At 38.8% G+C, this 21571-nt stretch overlaps 1 protein-coding gene across 5 annotated transcripts in view; it reads right to left on the reverse strand.

Moving 5' to 3' along the window:
* ADAM23 (ADAM metallopeptidase domain 23) overlaps window positions 1–20647 on the reverse strand; it is a 66288-nt gene extending 45641 nt beyond the window's left edge. For all 5 annotated transcript variants that reach the window (XM_059475751.1, XM_059475754.1, XM_059475752.1 and 2 more), the window contains exons 1-4: window positions 20289–20647; window positions 19047–19273; window positions 9944–10020; window positions 731–794 (exon numbers count right to left, since the gene is read on the reverse strand). In XM_059475751.1, the coding sequence (XP_059331734.1) occupies window positions 731–794; window positions 9944–10020; window positions 19047–19273; window positions 20289–20439 (519 nt within the window). In that variant the 5' untranslated portion in view covers window positions 20440–20647. The remainder of the gene's footprint in view (window positions 1–730; window positions 795–9943; window positions 10021–19046; window positions 19274–20288) is intronic.
* Between the last annotated feature and the right edge of the window lie 924 nt (window positions 20648–21571).

Raw genomic sequence — 21571 nt, forward strand, 5'->3', positions numbered from 1 at the left:
GGCATTTCTACCAAATACAAAGAAAGTAATTGCCTGCAAATGTAGTTTATAACCTTCCTAGGAACCTTCCAGTCCTCATTTTGTTACTACAAACAAACAAAAAGACTGGTCTGGTTCCCTAAGGGCTGAACTACCTTGCAGAACTTCAATCTGGCTTTGGATCAATAGCCTATGGCACTGAATTCAATTTGGGAGCCAGTCTGACAAACAAAATTAATTAGATGTCTAGCAATATGCTGATTTTGTAATAACTCCAGAGGTTAAGGTTTCAGTTAAATCTTTCATTTTCTGTTTCATGACTGTACAATCCTTGCAAACAAAAGTCACCAGAACACTTTAAGGTTTGTTTAAATGTCTTACATTACCATTATTTTTTCTCCTTGCACTTTGTGCTAAGGACACATAAATAGTTAATGAAGACTAATCTGGTGGTGACTTCAACCCCTCCACCTGCTGTATTTTACATTATGTAATTGTCCTGGCAGTAATGGATCATCTTCACTACTACACCTACAAATGCCTACTCCTCATCCCAAAACACAGCTTTTCTTTTTTGTACAATTCCTCTTGGATCACTGAGATATCCGTACACTATGAGATCACGTTACCTTCTATGTGTGGAAAAACACTTCTGAAGTTTATAAGTCTTGCAAAACATTTTTTCTCCCTCTTTTTTTTTAACATTTTATTGGCATTGTTCCCTTGGAATGACAATTTAGGAACACAATACCTTTGAAAATTTTGGTTTTCCATCTTCATAGTGGATCTCCACATAATTGGAAGATAACAAATCACTGTCAAAGAAAGGATAAATAAAGATGAGATGAGAAAAATCTGAGTACTCTTTCTATTGCTATGGGTAGGTTTGAGGGGTTTTGTTACCATTTTCAAAGCATTTTTATTTTGTTTGTACATTAGTTAAAAAAAAAATAATTTAAGCAGTTTATATTTGGTAAATGGTTTGAAGGTACACTGGAAGTGAGAGTGTGGTATAGAAGGGGGAATTTCCTTCTGCAATCTAATCCCCTGTATTTTAGCTTTACAATTAGATTACCAACCTTCTAAATATGCAAAAAATACCCCTTGGCTTTGGAACTTTCCTTGCTGACAGTATATGTATTTCAGTTCATGACAATTTTCAAATAGCTTTTCCATTCTATCTTAAAGAGTAAATAGAATGTATGTAAGGCTGAACAAGTAAATACACCATTCTTATGAAGACAGGAGTGTATAATCACTTTCACAAGCTGCAAATACTCAGTTTTTTTCCAAAAGCAATAATGTTCCTTAAAAGAAAACACACAATGCAGAACCCAAAACACACTCCATAATACCCTTTTTCTTACTTTCACTTTTAATTTTCAGACACCTTTCTCATCCTTATTTCCTTTCTAACTCTGGCAAGAAAATTTCAGAAGCATACTAATTTTCCATAATGTGTAATTTACAGTTTTGTTGCTTTATTTAAACTCAGCTTAGCCAGCCTGCACATGTCCTGTAATAACCTCAGTGCCCCATTCACATCTCACCCTGCTACAATCAGGGTTGCAGCATAATGCCCAGGGAGAGCAAAGCAATTAAAGACATTGACTGTCCCACCAAATATGCAAGATAAGCATTTTACTTAATGTGATCCAGAATACTTAGCATTTTTGAAGTCTCTAATGTACACTTGCAACTAAAAAAAAGAATTTAAAAAATCATTAAAAGGTCTGATACTGGTACATATATCAAAACAAAAATATCATTGCTACAAATAAAAAACACCATTATGGAAGTCTGGTGTGGCAAAATAGCTCTGATGGGAATTCATGACTAAAAACAACCTATGGTAATGGGTATCTCAAACTCAGATTAGGCTATTAGCAATCCTGATAACACTTTAACTCTGGGACTCCTGGCTCCTCAAATCAATTCTTCATGCCATATTTATCAGGCATTACACTCATTAGAGAGCATCCTGCAGAAGTCAGTTACCATGGTTCTCTCAGAAGCTCTTCCTCATGAAACTGACACAGCACACTCTGGGCCTGCAAAACCGAGGCTAATAGCCGTGAATAATTACTGAAGTCTAATGATTTCCCTTAAACATCACTGTGAAGGCATTATTAAAATTATTTTTTTTTAAAGTGCATATTTAAAAATAAATTCAGTTGCATGAAATAATTTTAACTTTGTGTCATAGTAAGCTATAAGCTTTCTGCAGAAAATACAAATGCTGTATAAATAGTTTAAGTACTTGACTACAATGCAAATATTTATTTCTTCAACATGGCAAGATTGAAACTTGTAAAAAGGCATACATATATAAAGCAATTAGAGTGTTGATAATGTCCTTTTACTTTTTGTATTTTTCTTACTTGTTATGAAGCATGAAGACTACTGTTCCCAGTAGGGGATGGTACAGACAAGGCTACAGGTAACTGACATAAGCAAGAAAATTGAAAACTGTAATTAGAATACAAGTATTAAAAAAATTACTGAGAATTATTAAACACAGGAACTGTGTTAACATGATAGGGCCCTGACCAGATTCCAATTTTTACAGACATTTCTGCTTTAATTCATGAAGACCATTTGGTTTCTTCAAATTCCTGGATCGGCACTTATCTACCTGTTGCCAAATCAAGCTCACAGTTTCACACCTTCTTTTTTTGCTCTCTTTTAGTATGACTCTTATATGACTGATCTCAGAACTTCTTTCTATGCTAGCTAGTGCTTTTTGCATCTCGTAGGACTTGCAGTAAGTGGTATCCCCTTTGGGTACTGACTCCCAACTAACTACAGTTTAATTACAGCATTTCTCTCAGATTTATCTTATTTTGTGTGACATAAGAGCTGCTCAAAACTTTAGTCTACCTTTTGCAGCACCTTTCCAGAGTTTAGTATTCTTTTCTTGGATTTTGGTTGAGCTTCTTTTGTAACTTAGTTGGTTCCTCATCTGCCAACCTTTTCCATTCTTTAGCCTCTCATTAGTTCCAACTGCCAAAGAATTCCCAGTTGGGTTTTGCCCTAATACCATGTCCCACATGATAGGATATCTAACATGGAGTACTTATGATGGAAAACTCCTGTATGTATATACACAAATACTACAAGAACAAAGCAGGGATGCAGACAGTTTCCCAGTAGACAGTTTCCACACTTTTCTCATCTCTGCCTTTCCCACATGTATGGGGTCTGTGTGGCAAGGTTTTGGTAGTGGGGGAGCTGTGGGAGTGGCTCTCTGAGAAGCTGCTGGGAGCTTCCCCCATGTCCAACAGAGCTGGTGCCAGCCAGCTCCAAGATGGACCTTTGGCATCTGCAGGACACAAGGCACATCAGTGAAATTCTCCATGCTGAACAAATGCCCTCCACAGAAAATTAAGGCCACTGTTTATGAAATACTTCCCAAATGCCATTCTATGAACAAAACTCGACTTCAATTTGTGAAGTACCCTTTTGGCAAATGTAACACAGTATCCATCACCTAGAAGGTGGAGCGGAAAATCTTTTATAAGACTTTTGATTTCACAAAATTGTTTCTCATGCAAGGCTGGACTGGAGAGTTTATCTCTAGTTTCTGGTCATTATTATGTTTTTAAGCTTGCCACACAACCACCAAGGTCATGCAAGGGCTTTTTTCTCTTAACATTTCCCTCAGGACAGCAAGAATTTTGAACATTGCATTATAAAATAACAGTCAGCTGATCCTTAAACTGTATACCTCTCCCTTGGCAAGCACCAGATTTTTGTCAGGTACCTTGTATCACTTTGTCTCATTTCAACTATCTGCCTACACTAGCAAAACATCCAAAAGAACATCTTGCTTGCAAACATTGAGAAACACAGGAAGGGTAAGGAAATTTGTTCTACATTTTGCTAAAACTCTGGGAATAACAACAGATGTAAAAATATACATAGAACTGCTACTTTAAATTTCCCCTACGAAACTTTTACCTGTTATTAACGCTGACAAATCTGACAAAAGACAAAGTATTAAAGGAAAAAAAAATAGAATGCTTAACCAAAATAACTTTCAAACATTTTTTCCTACACAAAAGACATACACAGAAGATCACTGTAATTTCACCAGGAGGTGTGATGGGGCCCTTTATGTAAGTGGCATCAAAAAGAAAGGCCTAGAATACATTGATTAAGAGCTCATGTAGAAGAACAATTGCCTGAGGAATGAGGCACAAAACTCATGCATAAAGTAGGGGTGTCCACAGCACAAAATAACTCTTCTTCCTTCATTGTCACTTACAGAATGCCTAAATTTACCTCTGAAAGACAAATCTGAGTTTTATGAAATACATTTGCATCTCATCTACACTGGACTGTGTTTTGCCACCTTTGATCCATTTTGAGCCATTCACATCTTGCTTAGGGCAGAAATGCATCCAGCACAGCAAATTTTACTTCCAGTATGACAAGCACCAGAAACAGTGCAAGCTTTAACTGAAATGAGTGTCAGTCATGATCACATCAGACAAAGTCTGTTTAGGTAGTGACACATTAGTATGATCCTGTGCAATGAACACACAAAGTTGCAACATACTGAATGAACTCATGACAAAATAACTTGTCTGCTGTGTCCTTTTCTACAGTTCCTTCCTGCCCTTGTTTATCTCAGATAATTGTTCTTATTGAGCTGTCTTGCTCCCTGACTCTTCTATCTGAGCTACACCGAGAAATGCAAGATAAGCAGCAAAGGGATCTGCCATTCCCTGTAGCTGCTGCCTTTGAAGGCACAGACCAGCTGTTAAAGCAAGCAGCAGATGCTTTCTGAAGAACTCACATCCACTTCCCTGGCATGTATTTCACTGCTGATGTTTTCATTAGCAGGAGAGCTGCAGAGTAAAAGTGGCTTACCTCAGCTGGCATCTAACTATCCTGATGAAGAGAATTGATTTGGGTTGGAAAAGGCTATGAAATTACCAAAAGGTATCATATACAAGTGAGCAAATTCCCTTCCAGCAACCTAGCAGACAGCCTGCAGAAAATCAGAGTTCAGCAAGAATTACTGTTCTTGCATACTTCTTAAATTACCTTTATACTAACCTACTACCAGGCAATACTTTATTAACTATTCTGAAATGTTTCAAGTTCAGTACCAGTGTCTGAGCAACCTAGTTTAGTTGAATTATTTAGCAGAACACCCATCAGATGTTTTTGTCCATTTGACAGATAGAGTTTAGTAGCACATAAAGACGGGAAAAACAAAAAAAAAACAAAGAGACCTTGCTGCAGTATTGTTTTAAAACAATCAAGGCATGATCATCTAATGCAATGCCCATCTACAGCCTTGTTTATATTAACAGTTTCAATTATATTCACAAACTTTGTTGAACTCACAGTTTTTAGGTGAATTTATTAAATTTCCATTGTTTATTTAAGGAATGTCATAAATACTCAAAGTTTCCTTCTGAAAAACTGTGACTAGCTTTCCCATTTTCATTTTAAAAAGAATTAAATTTTATTTTAAAAAAGAATTATAAAAAAACCCCAAGAATCAAGTAGTTTCTCAAATAATTCAGTTATTGCCCTCCTGTTTTTTAAATTATGCTAACATTGTAACCTCCTCTGGGACCATTCTCCAATTAATTCAGTCCTACAGAAACATACACCACAAAGAATAAACACCAATTATAAGGTTTAAACAATTAGATAAACTTTTCTCTTACACTGGCTGCACTTCACAAAAGAAACTAACTTTCCACCACAGTCATATTTTAATATCTCAAATTGTTAAGTCATGTGGTCAAATGCAGTGGGGATGTGTTTTTTCAGTTCATGTCAAAGATGCCAAATATTTTTTCTATGATAACTTCACGGAAAAGAAATCCATTTTCCCGGAAACGGTCTCCTGGAAAGATGGACCTCTATAGAGAAAAGAAGGAAAAGCTAAAAAATACAGACTGATTTTGGTGATTTCTTTTTCCTCCCCTTCCCCAAGAATCCTAAATTTTGAGGCAAGTCATCCATAGGAAGGGAGAGAAATTTTTGTCTTTGGGTTTCCCTTCTGCTTCTGTCCATATCAATTAACTAATTTCCTATTCTTGGGTGTGTCTCAGCCCCCACAGTCCCACTGGGTGAAGGTTCCAGTACAGCCTCAGCCCCCTGTGCTGGAACTAGACCATGGCTCTAAACTGACAGAAAATACAGCCAACTTCCCTCCTCACTAAAAAAGCAGCAAGTAGACATTTCTAATTCACTGCTTTTGGTAGTGCTACTCTTTAATGTGTTTTAGTACTACACCAGAACATAAAGCCTGCTACCATAAAATAGGGCTTTATAAGTTATCTGCACAAACTCAACTCTTTGAGCAGAAAAACAGCAAGTTAAAAGCCTTTTTACATGTTGCTGGAAATGAGATCATTAAAAACTAATTTTCTAGCACCTTGCAAACATTTGTTTGCAAGGTAAATAATGCAGCAATATAAAATAAGAAACTGGTCAGATCATTGATCATTGATTACCCAAATACAATGTTCCAACATTGCCATTTGAGGACAAAAGTGAACTTACTGAAATAAGTGAACAAAGGTTCTTTATATAAATTCTGTTTTATGACAATGCTACATGCTACTCATTGCATAGGAGGTTTATTGAGTTTGGGCAGACAATCTTAGTGGAATTGTAAGTCTAACTTTTCCAGTGGGATTGTTACCCCACCACCACATTACAATCACCACACTACAAATACCTTACAATCTTCCATTTTCATACTAAGAGTATTAACTAAAAACATTATTAACCCATTACAAATTAATGAAATTGAATATCCAATTTTCTTCACTTAATTGCCAAGTTATAGTATTTGCTGTGAAAAAAGAGCATCTGCAACATAGAAGGTAGGAAATCACAAAGTTTTCAACAGTGGTATAGAAAACCAAAAACGAGAAACTGTTTGCATGCAACAACCATCCTCAATTTTAGCTTTAATTACTTGTAGAACATTCAAAAAAACCACACAGGAACAAAACTAAAATGCACAGAACACATACAGTGTAGGTGGCACTAACTCACCTTAGACAACTGATGCAAATACATATTCATAATATACAAGTGTATTCCCAATTGTTCTGCCTTTGCTTCTGACTAGACACTAGCACTGTGCCAACTACAACCCAAGACAGCAGCAAAATGCTGCTTTTTGCTGAACACATAAAAATAACTGAAACACAGGAATGGGTCTTTTTCAAATCATTGTCTATGGGTATTTACAATTTATGTTACAAGTTTTAGGACTTACAGTTTTAAAGTATTAGGTCCAGTCAGAAGCTAGCACAGGTTTTTGAAGTCATTTTCTGGAGCAGAACCAGCTAAAGAGTCAAATGTTTATGAGACAAAAACCACTAAAGAAGCTAGGAGAAAAACTAATGCATAAAGAGGTAAGCAGTAGGGATATCAGTAAGGCATCCGAACACCCTGTGCCTTATATACAGGCAGTAAGAACATTCCTGATATCACAAGAGCAGAACTTCTTCAGCTAAGGTGCACAGCAAATTCATTCCCTCTCTCTTTTTGAAGTGATAGGCACTTCATTTTTTGATTGCTGAGAAAGCAGCCACAATTAGAAAAAATCTGTAGCTTACTTATGCACCATTTGTTGTTAAAAATAAGCAAGGACAAACAGCAGGACTGGAGAAGGGGTAACATTGCCAGGATATGGGGAATGTCAATGGGCTTGTGATTTTACTTGGATAATAGCCATCCACCAGGAGACTCAGACAGGAAATACAACAAAACCCAAATCCTAATGAACAGGAGATAAGAGTTCTGGTCTTCATTATTGTCCCTGTTAGGCCACTGACCACCAGGCCATGGAAGAAGCCACTCAAGCTCGGTCTTGAAGAGGTTCAGCCAGAAATTTAGAACAGATAAGAAGTGGTAAACAACATAATTTGTCTCCTGGGAAGGAACAAACTTAACTCAGGATGTCTGCCCAGACTTGTGGATATGTGCAATCATTTTTATGGAACATTCAGGGAATGTGCCAAGGGTAGGAAAGGTGAATCAGGACATAGCCTATGGAAAACAGAGAGGAGGTGGCCTAAAAAGGAGTCACTAGTGTAAGCTGCAAGACAGCTTGCTTGGCACAGCCCTGCACCTGATCACTGCTGTCTGTCCTATGATAAGTCCTACTTGTAACACCCCCTTTGTGACATTGCTCTCTATTCTGCATAGGTGTGATCTGCAAGGAAACTGGAGAGTCAGTCAACAGCTATAGGGAGATCTGTATCTGGAAAGCCTAAGGCCTAAGACAGTGACCACGTAAGAGACCTCAAGCCTCGGCACCAATACTGAATGAACCTAAAGCCTGTGTTAACGTTTGTGTCAGTGAATGCTGCCCTGCCCCTGAATCAGAAGAGGGCTAGAGTACCTTTCACCAGCAAACTTTCAATTCTCATCAGCTGTGGAAGAACCTTATGAGCCTGTTTTCTTCTCCTAAGTGCTGTCAGCATGTTTACATGGTGCCAGTAAAGGCAATGGTTTTTCTTTGTCACTGTCTGTGTTCCCAGCCATACCCCACACACACTGCCATCTTGGGAATGAGTGCTCACACTCTCTGCTGGCTTGATGCGCAGACAGGAGCAGTGAAAGCACACCAAGAGGAGGAATTCCCTGTAGCTTAGAGGGCACTAAATATTGGTTCCCTGCACTAGTATGTCATGATTATCCATTGGAATTACTATGCACCGGTCCAACCCTCATAAAACAACAGTCTTGCAATTACACTATAATTTTTCCAGAGCCTAGAGAACATCCAGTTATCTTCAAGCTTTTTTTGTCCTTCAATTGTGTGACATTTCCATAATTCATCTTTTGCCAGACACTCAAGACCTCACATAACATTTTGAAAGAAAAAAATGCAAGAGCAACCTAACTCCAAAATTATACATGGATGAAGGAAAATGTTTCCAGCTCACCTTTACAGCAAAATATCTGATAATTAGCAGCCAAGAAGCCAAGAAGCCAAATACACAAATATAAGTTCTGCAAATTTTCTAAAGCAGTAGCTTGCTGCTTTTAAAAGCTATTAGATTTACTAAGTTTGTGTCTTTATCCCTAACAAAACTTCCCTTATATGACAGTTTAAGACCAAAAAAAGACCTCATATGAACCTCAAGAACATAAGAATGCTTTTTAAAATCAATATGCAATTGTTTCTGTAAATTTGTTTCTCCTTTTTTAAGCATGCTCAGTCTCAAGGGACATAGAAGGGGCAAATGCACTTTTGAGCATTACATTTTACCTGTCCAATTTTTAGTATGAATTTTATACTTCTACTTTATTCTTAAACTTTCAACATCCATATAAAAAGGTCATTACAATTTTTAGAAAACCATAGTTCCACACCTTCAGGGGTGATATAAAAGCATGTGGGATATACACAACTAAACCACCACTGCCCTGTATTATAAGTCAGCTCTTCTAGACCAAAGAATTATGTAGAATTGTCTGTCTTACAGCAAACAGACTTGAGCTGCACCTTTCAGCACAGCCACACCATTAAGAGTCCCATCTCATTAGGAACTTCATGACTGTAGTGACAATACATGATTTCCACATCACTAAAGATCAGCTATTCATACAAGTATTTACAGTATTTCTGCACACTGACTTGAGCAACTAAAACATCTCATGATAATTCATCAATTAGTTTTAAAAAAAGCACAAGAAAATCCACATTTTACAAACACTACGAGTACTGGCATTTCTCCATCTATCACAATTTATTTTACCATGAACAATAAAATGTTAAGGGTATCTACTTTATGGGTGTCAGCAAGTGTTACTGATATTTTACATAAAAATGTTAAATGCTGTTTTGTATTAATAAACTTGGATAACAGCATCTTTTTTCAACAGATCTTGGAATGTTGCATGCCCTGACCTTGTACCACAAGATGATAATAAGAGCAGGAGTGAAAGCAACCTCAAATCATGCACTTACTTATTCAGTGTGAGGTCAAGGATGAATTTAGAGCCAAAGGCCTCAATCTGGAAACTCGCCTGGGCCAGATGTACAGCCTGTAAACAGAAACACACAGTTCTCAAAATATTCACTGAGTTTTAGATACAAAACAAACGTGACTGTGAAAAACAAAGTTATGGAAAACATGCTTATTTTGATGAATCTCATGGGCATATGAAAACTTTTGCCCTTGTATCAAATTCTCATTCAAAAGGATTTCCTTTTTAGAAGGAAGCAAATGGTACCTGAAAAGCGTACTCTGAAATACACACTCATCCCTCACAAAATGGAAAGGAAAAAAAAAAGTTTCACACAAATGTCTATATTTTGCCATAACCAGATGGCTGTGTAACATAAGCAATGTAGTATACTGTTCTTTTAATTTAGTTATTGCAATCATTCCCTTTAAAAGGCTGAAATAACTAAAGCATTTGTAATACACACTTTCAAATATGAAAATCACGGCAAGGTTCCTATTACATATTATGAAAAACTCCTTCAAAGTAATCCCTTCCCAATTAATGGCTTTGTACTTGGCACTGTAGCTAAATCAGTATAAAGAATACTGATGCTGGTCAGCACACAACAGATCAACATTAGCTTGTCTTGCACAGGGAGTTAAGTTTAACTTCAGGATATTTAGTTCTTGTCAGGTAAATTGTATTCTTTATTTTTCTCTATACTGTAATAACTGTAGCCAAAGACATTTAAAACATGCTTATCTGTTTCTAGAAAAATGGGGAAATTATAAGAGATGATCCAAGAATTCCTTTTTGTGAAGAGCTGTTCTAGCAGGGTTGAAGAGATTACATCTGAATTTCACAGTATCTTTCCTGATAACATTCTAATAAAATCATGCTCACTTATACACTAATTTGAAACAGTATAAATAATTACACAAAGCTGGAATATTATGACTAAGCCCATTAGTTAAAAGACAAAAAACCCCCTATTTTTTATTAAACACCACAATTAACCCTCAGGTATGTCACAGAAAATATATCAAGTTCTAGCTAGTTTACAGCACAACTTAAATAGCATGAAGGTTAGCTTTTATGGTTAGTTCTGTTCTCTTTTGGAAATTTCTCCACAAAGGAGAAGGTCTTTATGTTTCTCTTCCATTCTTGCACTACACAAAGCAGCACCGATTTTAATCTTCCTTCTCAGCAAAGTTATTAATCATCTTTCAGAAAATTCTTCAATATAACTTTTTTAAATTGCTATTGTGACTAAAATCAGCTGTGACATTTCCTGTAATACTTTATCATTCTTTGCTGCCAGAATTATAATTTCCCTTTCAATAGGGTCACAGAGCTTTGTTGTCAAGCTTCTTTTTTAAAAACAAAAGTCATGTACAAATATTTTAAGTACCTTTTAATGCCATTAAACAATCTTAGCTAAAGCCTGGTTTTGTTCATTAAAAAATACAATTACTCTAAACAAGAATTTAAAAAATAATATTCCCAGCTGATATCTAAAATCACATAGAAGCAAACCACTACTAAGCTTTCTCTCTGTTCTATTGTTTGGTAAATTTAATTGTTGTCTCACCAGTTCAGCAATTTGCTAACACTGGCCTGGCAGATCTGAGTTTACAGCTGCTCTGAATCAGCAGAGCAAAACAGTTTAAGTATAAGCACAAACAGGTGGCGTGCTCAGAAAGACTCTGCTGGCATATACATTAAAAAAAAAAAGGGAATGTCAGGTTAAATACATGCCTAGTAGGAAAGGCTTTCAACCCCAAATCCACTTTTTTTTACAGATGACATAAAGGAAAATGTATCACAAGGAGCTTTCCAAGCCCCTGTTCATGACAAAAACTTTATTATGTTTTCAAAACACACATGTATTTTTTTTTAAAGCATGAAAATTTGTTACAAGAAAAGGGCTGCAATTAGTTTTGTGCCATAAGGATTCCACTTCAGAGATACACAAGCTACTGCTTTGAATCTCCTCCATATGTAACATTTACCTAAAAAGATGTGTTCTCATATATATGCCACAAACAACATTTCAACGTTAAATATCTGCAAAATTTACAACAGCATGAACTATTCCATTAAGATAATTCTGGAACAGGAGAAATCTCTCCCTAGGCATCAGCTGCTGATTTCAGTGACAGCTAGAGGGATGACTAGTCTGACCTGCTACAGCTTTCCTGTTGTCCAACCAAGACTGTTCAATGATATCTGTGTACCACCCTTCAAGCTTCTAAGCCATGAACCATGTATTCTTTACCTTTCTGCAATTTCAAATTATTAAAAGTAATTTTTATTCATTGGTCTGCAATATCATAAAGCCCCTTCCTCTTGTAGAATTACATGTAGCAGCATTGCTATTTCTGAAAACATTTCTGTGTATAAAAACACTACTTGCTATCTATTAGTGTGACTCACTAGCAGATGCAGCCTGTACACAAAAGCAATTGCTGCAAAGCAGCTGACACTAATTTGATGACCTGCAGCAGGGCATGTTCACCAAACTCAGCTGAAACCATGGGTTACAAAAATATTTTAAATCCCTGCAGTTTAGCAAAAGCACTGTTTTGAATTCAGGTGAATGCAATACACTGCTGCTACAACAAATACAGATTCTCTTAATTCAGTTTAACAACAGATAACCACTCCCAAAAGCCCTAAAGCAGCTGAAGGTAATGAGAATAAGTATCTAATCCTGAAGCATTATTTTCCTGCAATAAGTTGGCATAGAAAGCAAATTATAATCAGGTGTTTTAAGCATTACAACCATCATGTGCCATAATGATAGGAGGAAAGATTTCAGAAAAGTATCTGCAATTCTGTTATCCACCTTATAATTTCACTGTATTCTCTCATCAACTACTGTGTAATACAAATACCTGAAGTATAATCTGAAATACAGTGTTCTTCTCATTGCCAAAGAAATATAAATTCAAACAAGAATATAATGTTGATCAGCACGTATTTTGAAGAATATATATCTTTTAACAGGAAGAATATTAAACATCATCCTCTTGTACAGCTTGTGCACATGCAAATGCTCACACCTGCAAAAGTATTCTTTATTTACATAAGGAGGAGACCAAGTTCCTTTGTCTGTGTTTGCTTATCATCTAAAAACCTCTGCAGAGGTTCCTGCTTTGACAGCTATAGCCTATTCCAATGGCAAAGCTCCAAAATTATACAAAATTTTTCTTCAGCAAAGACTTACTGCTGATGTACAGCAATGTGGGATGAAGAAAGGTCTCTCAAATTCTTCCTGTCCTCAACCCCAAATTTTACGGGGGAAAAAAAAAAGCCTTTTTTTCCCCCTGCTCTGGGAGCTCAAATTACTGGTAAAGTCATTGTAATAAGAGATTCTTCATACTAGGGACATTCTAAGAGTGGTATAGCTGCTGTTGCAAAGTAGTAGCTCTCAGGGTTTTTTCCAAGCTAAAAATCTGTAGGTATAAAGAATTCCAGTTTCTTTCAAACCAGTCATTAGGTTACAGTATGTTTCAATATAAAAATGGCTGTAACAGGAATCTCAGTTCTACTGATCTACGTCACAATTTGAATCCTTTCATTGTTTTCGTTATCATATGTGGGCATCCTTTCTCGATAATTCGCCTTTTTCAGACTTTCTGGAAATTTACAATCATCATCACCAAAAATAAACTACTACATTAGTTTTACTTTCTTCACAGTAAAATGATGCCCAATGCAATAATGTGTTATCCCTTCAAAAATACTAAGTTCCATCACAAGTCTTTAAACAAAATTAGCAGCCTTATTTAACTGACTAATGGTAGCTATGAATTTTTTGCTATATTCATGCAGATACAATCTCCAAAGGACAAGCTCATCGCTTTTAGAAATCCATTTTTTCATACAATTCTGCTGACTAAAATAATGGCCAAAAGCTACCTCTCCAAGTTTAGAAGCTGAGCATGAGGTTTCATCATTCTCGTTATGGATGGAAATAGAAATGTAAGTCAGATTTAGATGGATTTTACACCATCAAAACAGTTTTTTGCTCTAGACCTCCGTTCTAATAATAGCCTTCGTTTTGTCACAAGTCAACATGACTTAGTACATATTAGTTTACAATCCTGCTTTCAGCTTGTTACCCTATCCTCAGACCCCACAGAGAAACCATTCCCTCTTCTAGCATTTGGTTACATTCCACTGTATGGCACATCCACCAAAACAATCTTCCCCTACTCCCTGGAAATAAAGCATTTCATATTGAAACAGAATATATAAATGTGCCAGCAGCATGTAAAAACTGATGTTTAAAACATACACCATTTCTGTATGTTTTAAACATACAGAAGAAAAATCATCAAAAGAAAACCTCTTTTGTTGATGATTCCTCTCTGGACTTTAACAACAGAGGAGTTACTTTGATGCACTTGAACCCCAAGCCTTAAAGACTGTTCTTTGAAAGAAAGGTTATGGGAATGTGAAAAAAGACCTCTGGAAGCAATCCTGCTGTTGTGTACCTAAACCCCAGGGGCCACAACTCACCCTTCTCTGCCACCATGGCAATACTTAGACACCCTTCTGTAGTAACATTGGCCTCCAAAGCCATATCTTCCCCCTGAGGATTTTTTTGTAAGGCCCTACAAAGTAGTGCATCCCTCTCTTGGGCCACCTTCCTGCAGTACTCAGCCTCCCACAAATGCTAGAAAACCTATAAACTTCATTTATTTCTATTTCAGAACAAGGCATAGATAGTACAAGTGTTGTCCCACCTAAAACTTAGGAAATTAAACCTTTCATAGGCTATTGTGTGAAGCTCCTGAAAGAATCCAGAAATACATTTTAAAAAAAAGGATTTAAGAAGCTGTAGAAATAACATGACCTGCATTTCAGCTAAGAAACACAGAAAGATCTAAATCTAGTTGAAGTTGGCATAAGGAAAATCTGCTTGGAGAAACAAAAGGCAGGAAGACCAATTTCAATCCTCCTGTTAGTAACTACTGAAGACACAGAGTCAAGATAAGCCTTTTGCATTAATATAAATTCAATATAGAATAGAAAAAAATAAAAAGTACACACAATCTTCCATTTACAAGTAGTGCAAACTGAAGCTGCACCACAGAAAGATCAGGGAAAAAGAAAGAAAAGACAAAGCCAGCTGAAATACCACAAAGATTCTTCAACAACAACAAAAAAACACAAAAAAAAAAAACCTGCTTTTTTTCCAATACTGCTTCCTTTTAAATAGAAAAGAGTTGTTTTCCTTCATCTAAAGGATGTTTTCCAGCTCAAGTTTCATATGCTGAAATTACATAGAGGACTGAGACAGCACTGTATCTCAACCTTTAAAGCAAGGCAACATAGCAAAAATTATTGCATCCACCTGGCAGGAGTATGTTCTTTATGTAAATGACAAACACCTGACCTGATCAGAAACACCTGGAGTTCCACCCCATGAAAAATAGCTTAAAACAAATCAAACGTTTTTAGGGAAGGGGGAAACATCGTCATAGCCAAAAGTACTCTTCCTTATTTTTTCCTCTTTAGGATCTGCAAAACAGCTTTCCTAACACCTCTCTCCTTCCCAAAAATCACATTAACAGCTTATAATTATGCATGAAGAGAAGGCTTCTTTACAGCTCCTGAAAACTTCTGATTCAGAAACTCTCCAGCAGATACAGTCAGCCTCCATATGAATCCAGTTTGAGTTATTTTCCACTGAAAATTTACTAAGATTGCCCTGGGCTCTGTTTCTCCAGCAATCCTATTATCTTCAAACACCTTGCATTGCAGGATTTTTCCTTCTGCTGGCCACTGTAAGGACTTGCTCCTAGCTTTTTGTGACAAGCTGTGCCCCGTGCAGTCTTCCTGCTAGCTCCTAAAATCTTGTGTATGTAGCCTATGAAAATGAACCAAAGCAGTCATCCAGTTCAATAAAGAGATTAACAGTTCCTTCAAAATCCTACCTCCACCTGCAGAAGCTTAAAAAGACCACAGGTGACTCAGACCTCTTCATCAATTTTATGGATTCCTGTGAGCTTCTTCAGTGTGTTTTTATAAATAGATGTTCATTTTTGAGCATTTTGCACTAAAAATAACTTCAGAAGAACTCAAAACCAGCTAGCCTTAATTTGACTATGAGGAAACAGGTACACAGAATTCAGAGTTTTCAAGCATCAATTATTTAAAATCTGCTTTTTTAAAAGCACAAAGCTAAAATAAAGTATATACTAGAACTCTGCCCCCTTGGAGATAGTTCACTTTGTCAAAACTATGGTGAACATTTCTTTCTTTCTTTCAGCAGTGATAAGAAGCTTTTTCCAGGAAGGAGGAATGCAAGAGGGTCTTGATGACAAACATCTCCTCAATATGATGACATTTCACCAAAAGGGGATACAGAAAATCAGTACTAAGAAAGTAACTTATTATTTATGGGGGTTTTGTTCTCTGCTACACTGTTTGCAGTGTTTAATTTCTACCAACATTTCATGAAGAACGAACATCGCAGACCCTTACTTTTGGGACATGATTTTTAAAGAATATTTTAAACAATTTTATATAATTATATTTCCCCAACTTCTCCAATCTCTTTCTTTCCATATGCACATCATTTCTTCTAGTCTCACCCTCTCCTTATAGTGACTCAGCATTTCTGAGGCATTCAGGCCTAATCCCACACACAGGCCATATTATTCTGACCACTGTACAGAAGTTCCACAGAAAGGAGTCTACTGAATATTATCAATAGTTAGGCACTGTTTCCACATCATATCTCTATAAATGGCATATTAAGGTTGACAAGAAAATAGAGGTTAAAATGTATAGACCCAAGAACAACAAAAAAACAACAAAAACATTTTTTCCTCAAAATTTTCCACTCTATACATATAAAAGGCTGTCTTAACTTTTTTCACATTATTAAAAAAATCCTAATGTGCAGATGTCTTTCTTTACCTAACTATATTTTGTTATTTAATAGTTGTTTACCTAACTACTTCTCTTAATTACCAATAAGAGACATCAAAATCCCACAGGTAGGATTTATTACCATATATATCTTATATACCTTTATATTACCACATATACGTTTATATTACCATATATATCTTATATACCTCATGATATATCTTTATTACCATATATATTTTTTAATTTTGGGAAGGATAAAAGCCAGTATTGAAAAGAATCCCCCCCCAAGTCAAAGCCAACCCCTGGATATCTTTCACAATCAATTGCATTGTTTTGTTTATGGGTTGTTGTTTGGGTTTTCTTTTTACAACTTCCAGACTTCCCCCTGCCCTGATTATTGCTCTACAGAAAAGATCATAGCAAATCTTAAACAGAAGAAAATAATATAATACCAAGGAAATGCACAAGATGCAAGTTGGGGTGAAGGCATCAGGTACAATGACCAGAAGCAAGACATAGAAAAATCCAGCCAGACATAATCCACTCTTTTCTTCAATTAAATATAAACAGTAAATATAAAACAATCGAAATTTCATGCCAGAAGAATGAAGTCAACATAATGGCACTCTCCATGAAGGCCCAGGACTGAGGAGCCCTTCTGTGGGAAAAACTGCAGCATTAGCATTCCCTGTGCTTAAAAGGGACACAGTGAGTAGAAAGAAGATCCACTTTACACAACAGTCAGCAGCAAGCATGCCCAAGGAAATCAATACCAGTTCTGTCAGCACTGATTTCTGCAGAGATTTACTCCAATGTGTAGGTACAAGGTAGGGCAGAGGAAGAACAGCAATGTTCTGGTGGGCAGTGCTGGGTAAGCACAGAGAATTGGTGCACATTGTCCCCAATGGATTTCAAACCAACATACAGCAACGTGGAAGAAGCATTATTCCCAAAAGCAAGTCTGCAAGCACTTTTAAATCCCTTTCTTCCCAAGAGGGGAACAGCAAGACCTTAGTGTTTTAAGTGTATTTAAAAGAGTGGAGTCACTTCAAAGAATATTAGTTGTGAATGTAGTGTTCTCTTAAGTAGCTCCAGTTTCCAACAAAAAGCTTTTCTGTGCCAACCATAACACATTCATGTATTGAGATGCATCCAAAGGCACACACCAGTATCCATGTTCAATAAGCTAGGAAGCATATTCTTCCTGTTAAAAAATAAAAATTATACAGGTACCTCAACCTTTTTTTCTCAAAGATTATTCAGTGCCTTCTTATTAACTCCACATCTGAAATGGCACATAATCAATATCAGCATAAGGACATATAACATGTATTAAATTCACTGTCTAAAATTTCAAGAGAAATGCTATTCAATAGGTAGGAACTCCATTATAGTTAAGTCTTCCAGTAATATCATACACACTGACTTGTTTTGTTGTCTCTTCCCTACCTCTTTATATTCAAACCATCTTTACCTTCACTTTACCTTTTACCCTGTAGGAAGAAATAATTTTTTTTAATAAAGATTTATAAAAATGGGATGAAATTAATTTATAGGGTACTAAGTGATATTGTTTAGACAGGTTTATTTCTTTACAAAGTTATTCCCAAAACCAAAGTTCGTTCAACTCTATATAATTTCAGGAGGAAAAAAACCCCAAAAAACTTACTAGGTGCATCCATACAAAATGTAATACTGGATCTTGCCATAAAATATGAGGAATGCAGGTACTGTTTGACAAAAAATGGTAACATTTACAGTGGTCTTCACTGGCCATGCAGTGGCAGGAAATGAACGCTGCATTTATTAGGTAGTGCATGGCACACTCAAAGCTAAGTAATTCATGCTGCAAGTTCAGGATTCCAAAGAAGCTCCCTATGCAGGTACTTCTGCAGTCTAGAGCTATTTTGGAAGAAACATTTTGTTGATGGTAGTGTACCAAAAGTGAAGACATCAGAATCTATACTGATTAGTCAAGTCAACCTCACATAATTCTCATTTGTTTTATCTACAGTTCAGGTTCTGAACCATTCTGGAATTCAAAATAATTATCTTTAAGTTAACACAAGGGAAATTACATTCTTGTTTAATTACATGTACTCCTTTAATTCCTAAAAAATGTGGTAGGGACCACCATTAAGTCTTGAATATATAAAGATCAAAACAAACACAGTTTCACATCACATATCACTGTTTTGAAAATTCTGCAGATGAGCCTCTTTTTACCCTACCTTGTCATGTTTCTGCTGGTGCCTTGCCCTGGTATCCAGGATATGGTAAGGGGTCTCAGAGTCTCTGTTGATGTAATAGATTAGTCTTGAAGGCAGTGTGATTTCCTTCTGGATTGCATTGCTGTAGCTGTTATTTTTACTGTTACTGCTGTTACTCTGTTGAAATGTACTCTCTTCATCTGCCAGTACTTCCTCTATACCGCTTGCTGTTTCATTCCAGTGCAGGCCTGGGGAATAAAGAGATGCCAGCCATAAATTCCATGGCAGAATGTGTTTATTTCCATGAAAAAGCTACATATTTGCTTGCAGTTTTCTAACATTTTACTAATTACTCAAGCAAACAAAAAGATAGCTTACTCACTGAGCTAGATTTGATTCATTTTTTTACATATAAAATGGTTTCAGAAAGAACATTATTTATTTAATTGCATTAATCTACATTTTCATATGCATAGATTATAAATATTTTAATACCTCTCAACCTTCAGGAGGAAAAAATCCTCAACTTAATGGATATATAGTTATCCCCTACATCCTCTTGCATACCTAAATTCTTTCACAAAAAAAAATCTACAAAAAGCTAAGAATACTCCCAGTGTTGCTAACATACACTGAATTCAGAGTCCATGTGCACTGAATGCTAAACTTCCTATTATGTAAAGGGAATTGATTTCTACTTCTTTTAACTTTGACAAGAGCCCTCTTCGTCAGTAGCAGCTTTTGAAAAGAAATCCTGTATCTTTCTCCATTAAAATTTCAACACAGTCAATCAACGCGATTTAACAACACAACAATATTACAAGGTAAGGGCAATGTACTAACAATAATAACATGATGCACAAACAGACTGCATTCAGAGCATTCCACATGTCACCTATATGCAACCAAGCGCAAATAAACAACAAAGCACACCCGAAAACCCGACCCCAAGCAGACAAATTAGCAGATCGCCGTCCACACGCACCGTGACACATCCAAAGCCCACCGGAGCTTTTTGTGTCGCATCCCTCACGGGCAGCATCCCTACCCAACACACTGCAGCACCGGCACCGCACGTCCCTCTCTTTTGTGAAAGCAAGCAAGGAAACCTTAACTGAGCCCCGGGTTACACACGCCGACACAGACACGTACACAAAGCTGGGAGAGGGAAGGGAGGAAGGAATGGTTGAAGGGAAATTGATGTTGCCGGAGTTCATCGCGGGGGACACCTCAGGCACCCGCACCGCACCCCGCCATACCCACCGGCGGCTGCAGCCGCGCGAGCCCGGGGGACACAGGAGCCATGGAGGAGCAGGAGCAGCGAGACGAGGCGGCCGAGGAGCGGCAGGAGCGCGGGGCGGCGGCGGCCGCCGCAGCCAGGCTGCCGCAGGGAGTTGCTGCCGGGCGGCTTCATGGCTCATAGCGCCCCGGGGCGGGGGGGCAGCGCGGCACAGCCCTCACGGCCGGCGGGCTGTGCCCGGGGGACGCGGGCGGAGCGGCGCGGGCGGGTCCCCGCAGCAGCACCGCCCGTGCGGCTCCTGCCGCTGCCGCCGCCGCCGCGGACACAGCGGCACCTCAGCGCGGGGGCGGGAGGGTCCCCGCAGCGGCACCGCCCGTGCGGCTCCTGCCGCTGCCGTGAGGGACACACCGGCACCGCCTCGACACCTCAGCGCCAGCGCGGGCGGGCGGCGGCGCGCGCGCACCTTCCGCGCCCGCCCCCGGCCGCGCGGCCCCGCGCACGCGCGCTCGTGGCGGGCCGGGCCGGGCGGGGCGGCGGCCGCTGTCCGATGTGCTGCCCGCGGGCACCGGCCGGACGCGGCTGCCGCGGCTTCCCCGTCACCCCCGCGCCCCGCCGGTCGCGGGTGCCGCCGCCCGCTGTGCAGCCGAGAGTGAGGTGCTGCCTGCCGGCGGGGTGAGCGTCGCCAGCTGCGCGCATAGCCGCTCCGGGCCGGGGCGGCGGGGCGCGGCCGAGCGGGCTGAAGCGGCAGCTGGGAGCGGGTGCGCGGCTGCCCGAGGCGTAGCGTTCAGACCGCTCCCCTGACGTGGGCACAGCTGCAGACAGCTGGGTTTGGGAACTGTTTTAAAGAACTTTCACGCAGGCGTGAAATAGCTTTGAAATGCTCATCAGCCCTGAGCAAAGTTCGGAGGAGTCTCCGGAGGCACTGACCGGCAGCAGGGGCAGCTTTGTTCTCCTGAGAGCAGGGGCAGCGCTGGAAGCGGAGGCAGTTCAGGGCAGGCAGTCCCCAGCTACTGCAGAGGGATGCACCAGCAGCCCCTGCTCCACGTGTTGTGCGGAGCTTCGGGCTCCCCCCTCGCCTCCCTCCCAACGCCTCCGGCTCTCAGCTCTGTTCCTTGCCTCCCCCCGGCGTTCTCTTCGGTCCCTGGGCCCCGCTCATCCTCACTGACTGCCGCTAACTAACCCCTGCAATGAAGGGGGGGAGGTGAGAACCAAATGCTGCCAAAAAAGTGCGCAGATATTACAAGGAAAATGGATATGTGCACAATAAACCGAGAGGAGGACTGCAGGGAGGTGCGCGGTCAGATTC

This window comes from Ammospiza nelsoni, chromosome 7 (assembly GCF_027579445.1).
Source record: "Ammospiza nelsoni isolate bAmmNel1 chromosome 7, bAmmNel1.pri, whole genome shotgun sequence".
NCBI lineage: Eukaryota > Metazoa > Chordata > Aves > Passeriformes > Passerellidae > Ammospiza > Ammospiza nelsoni.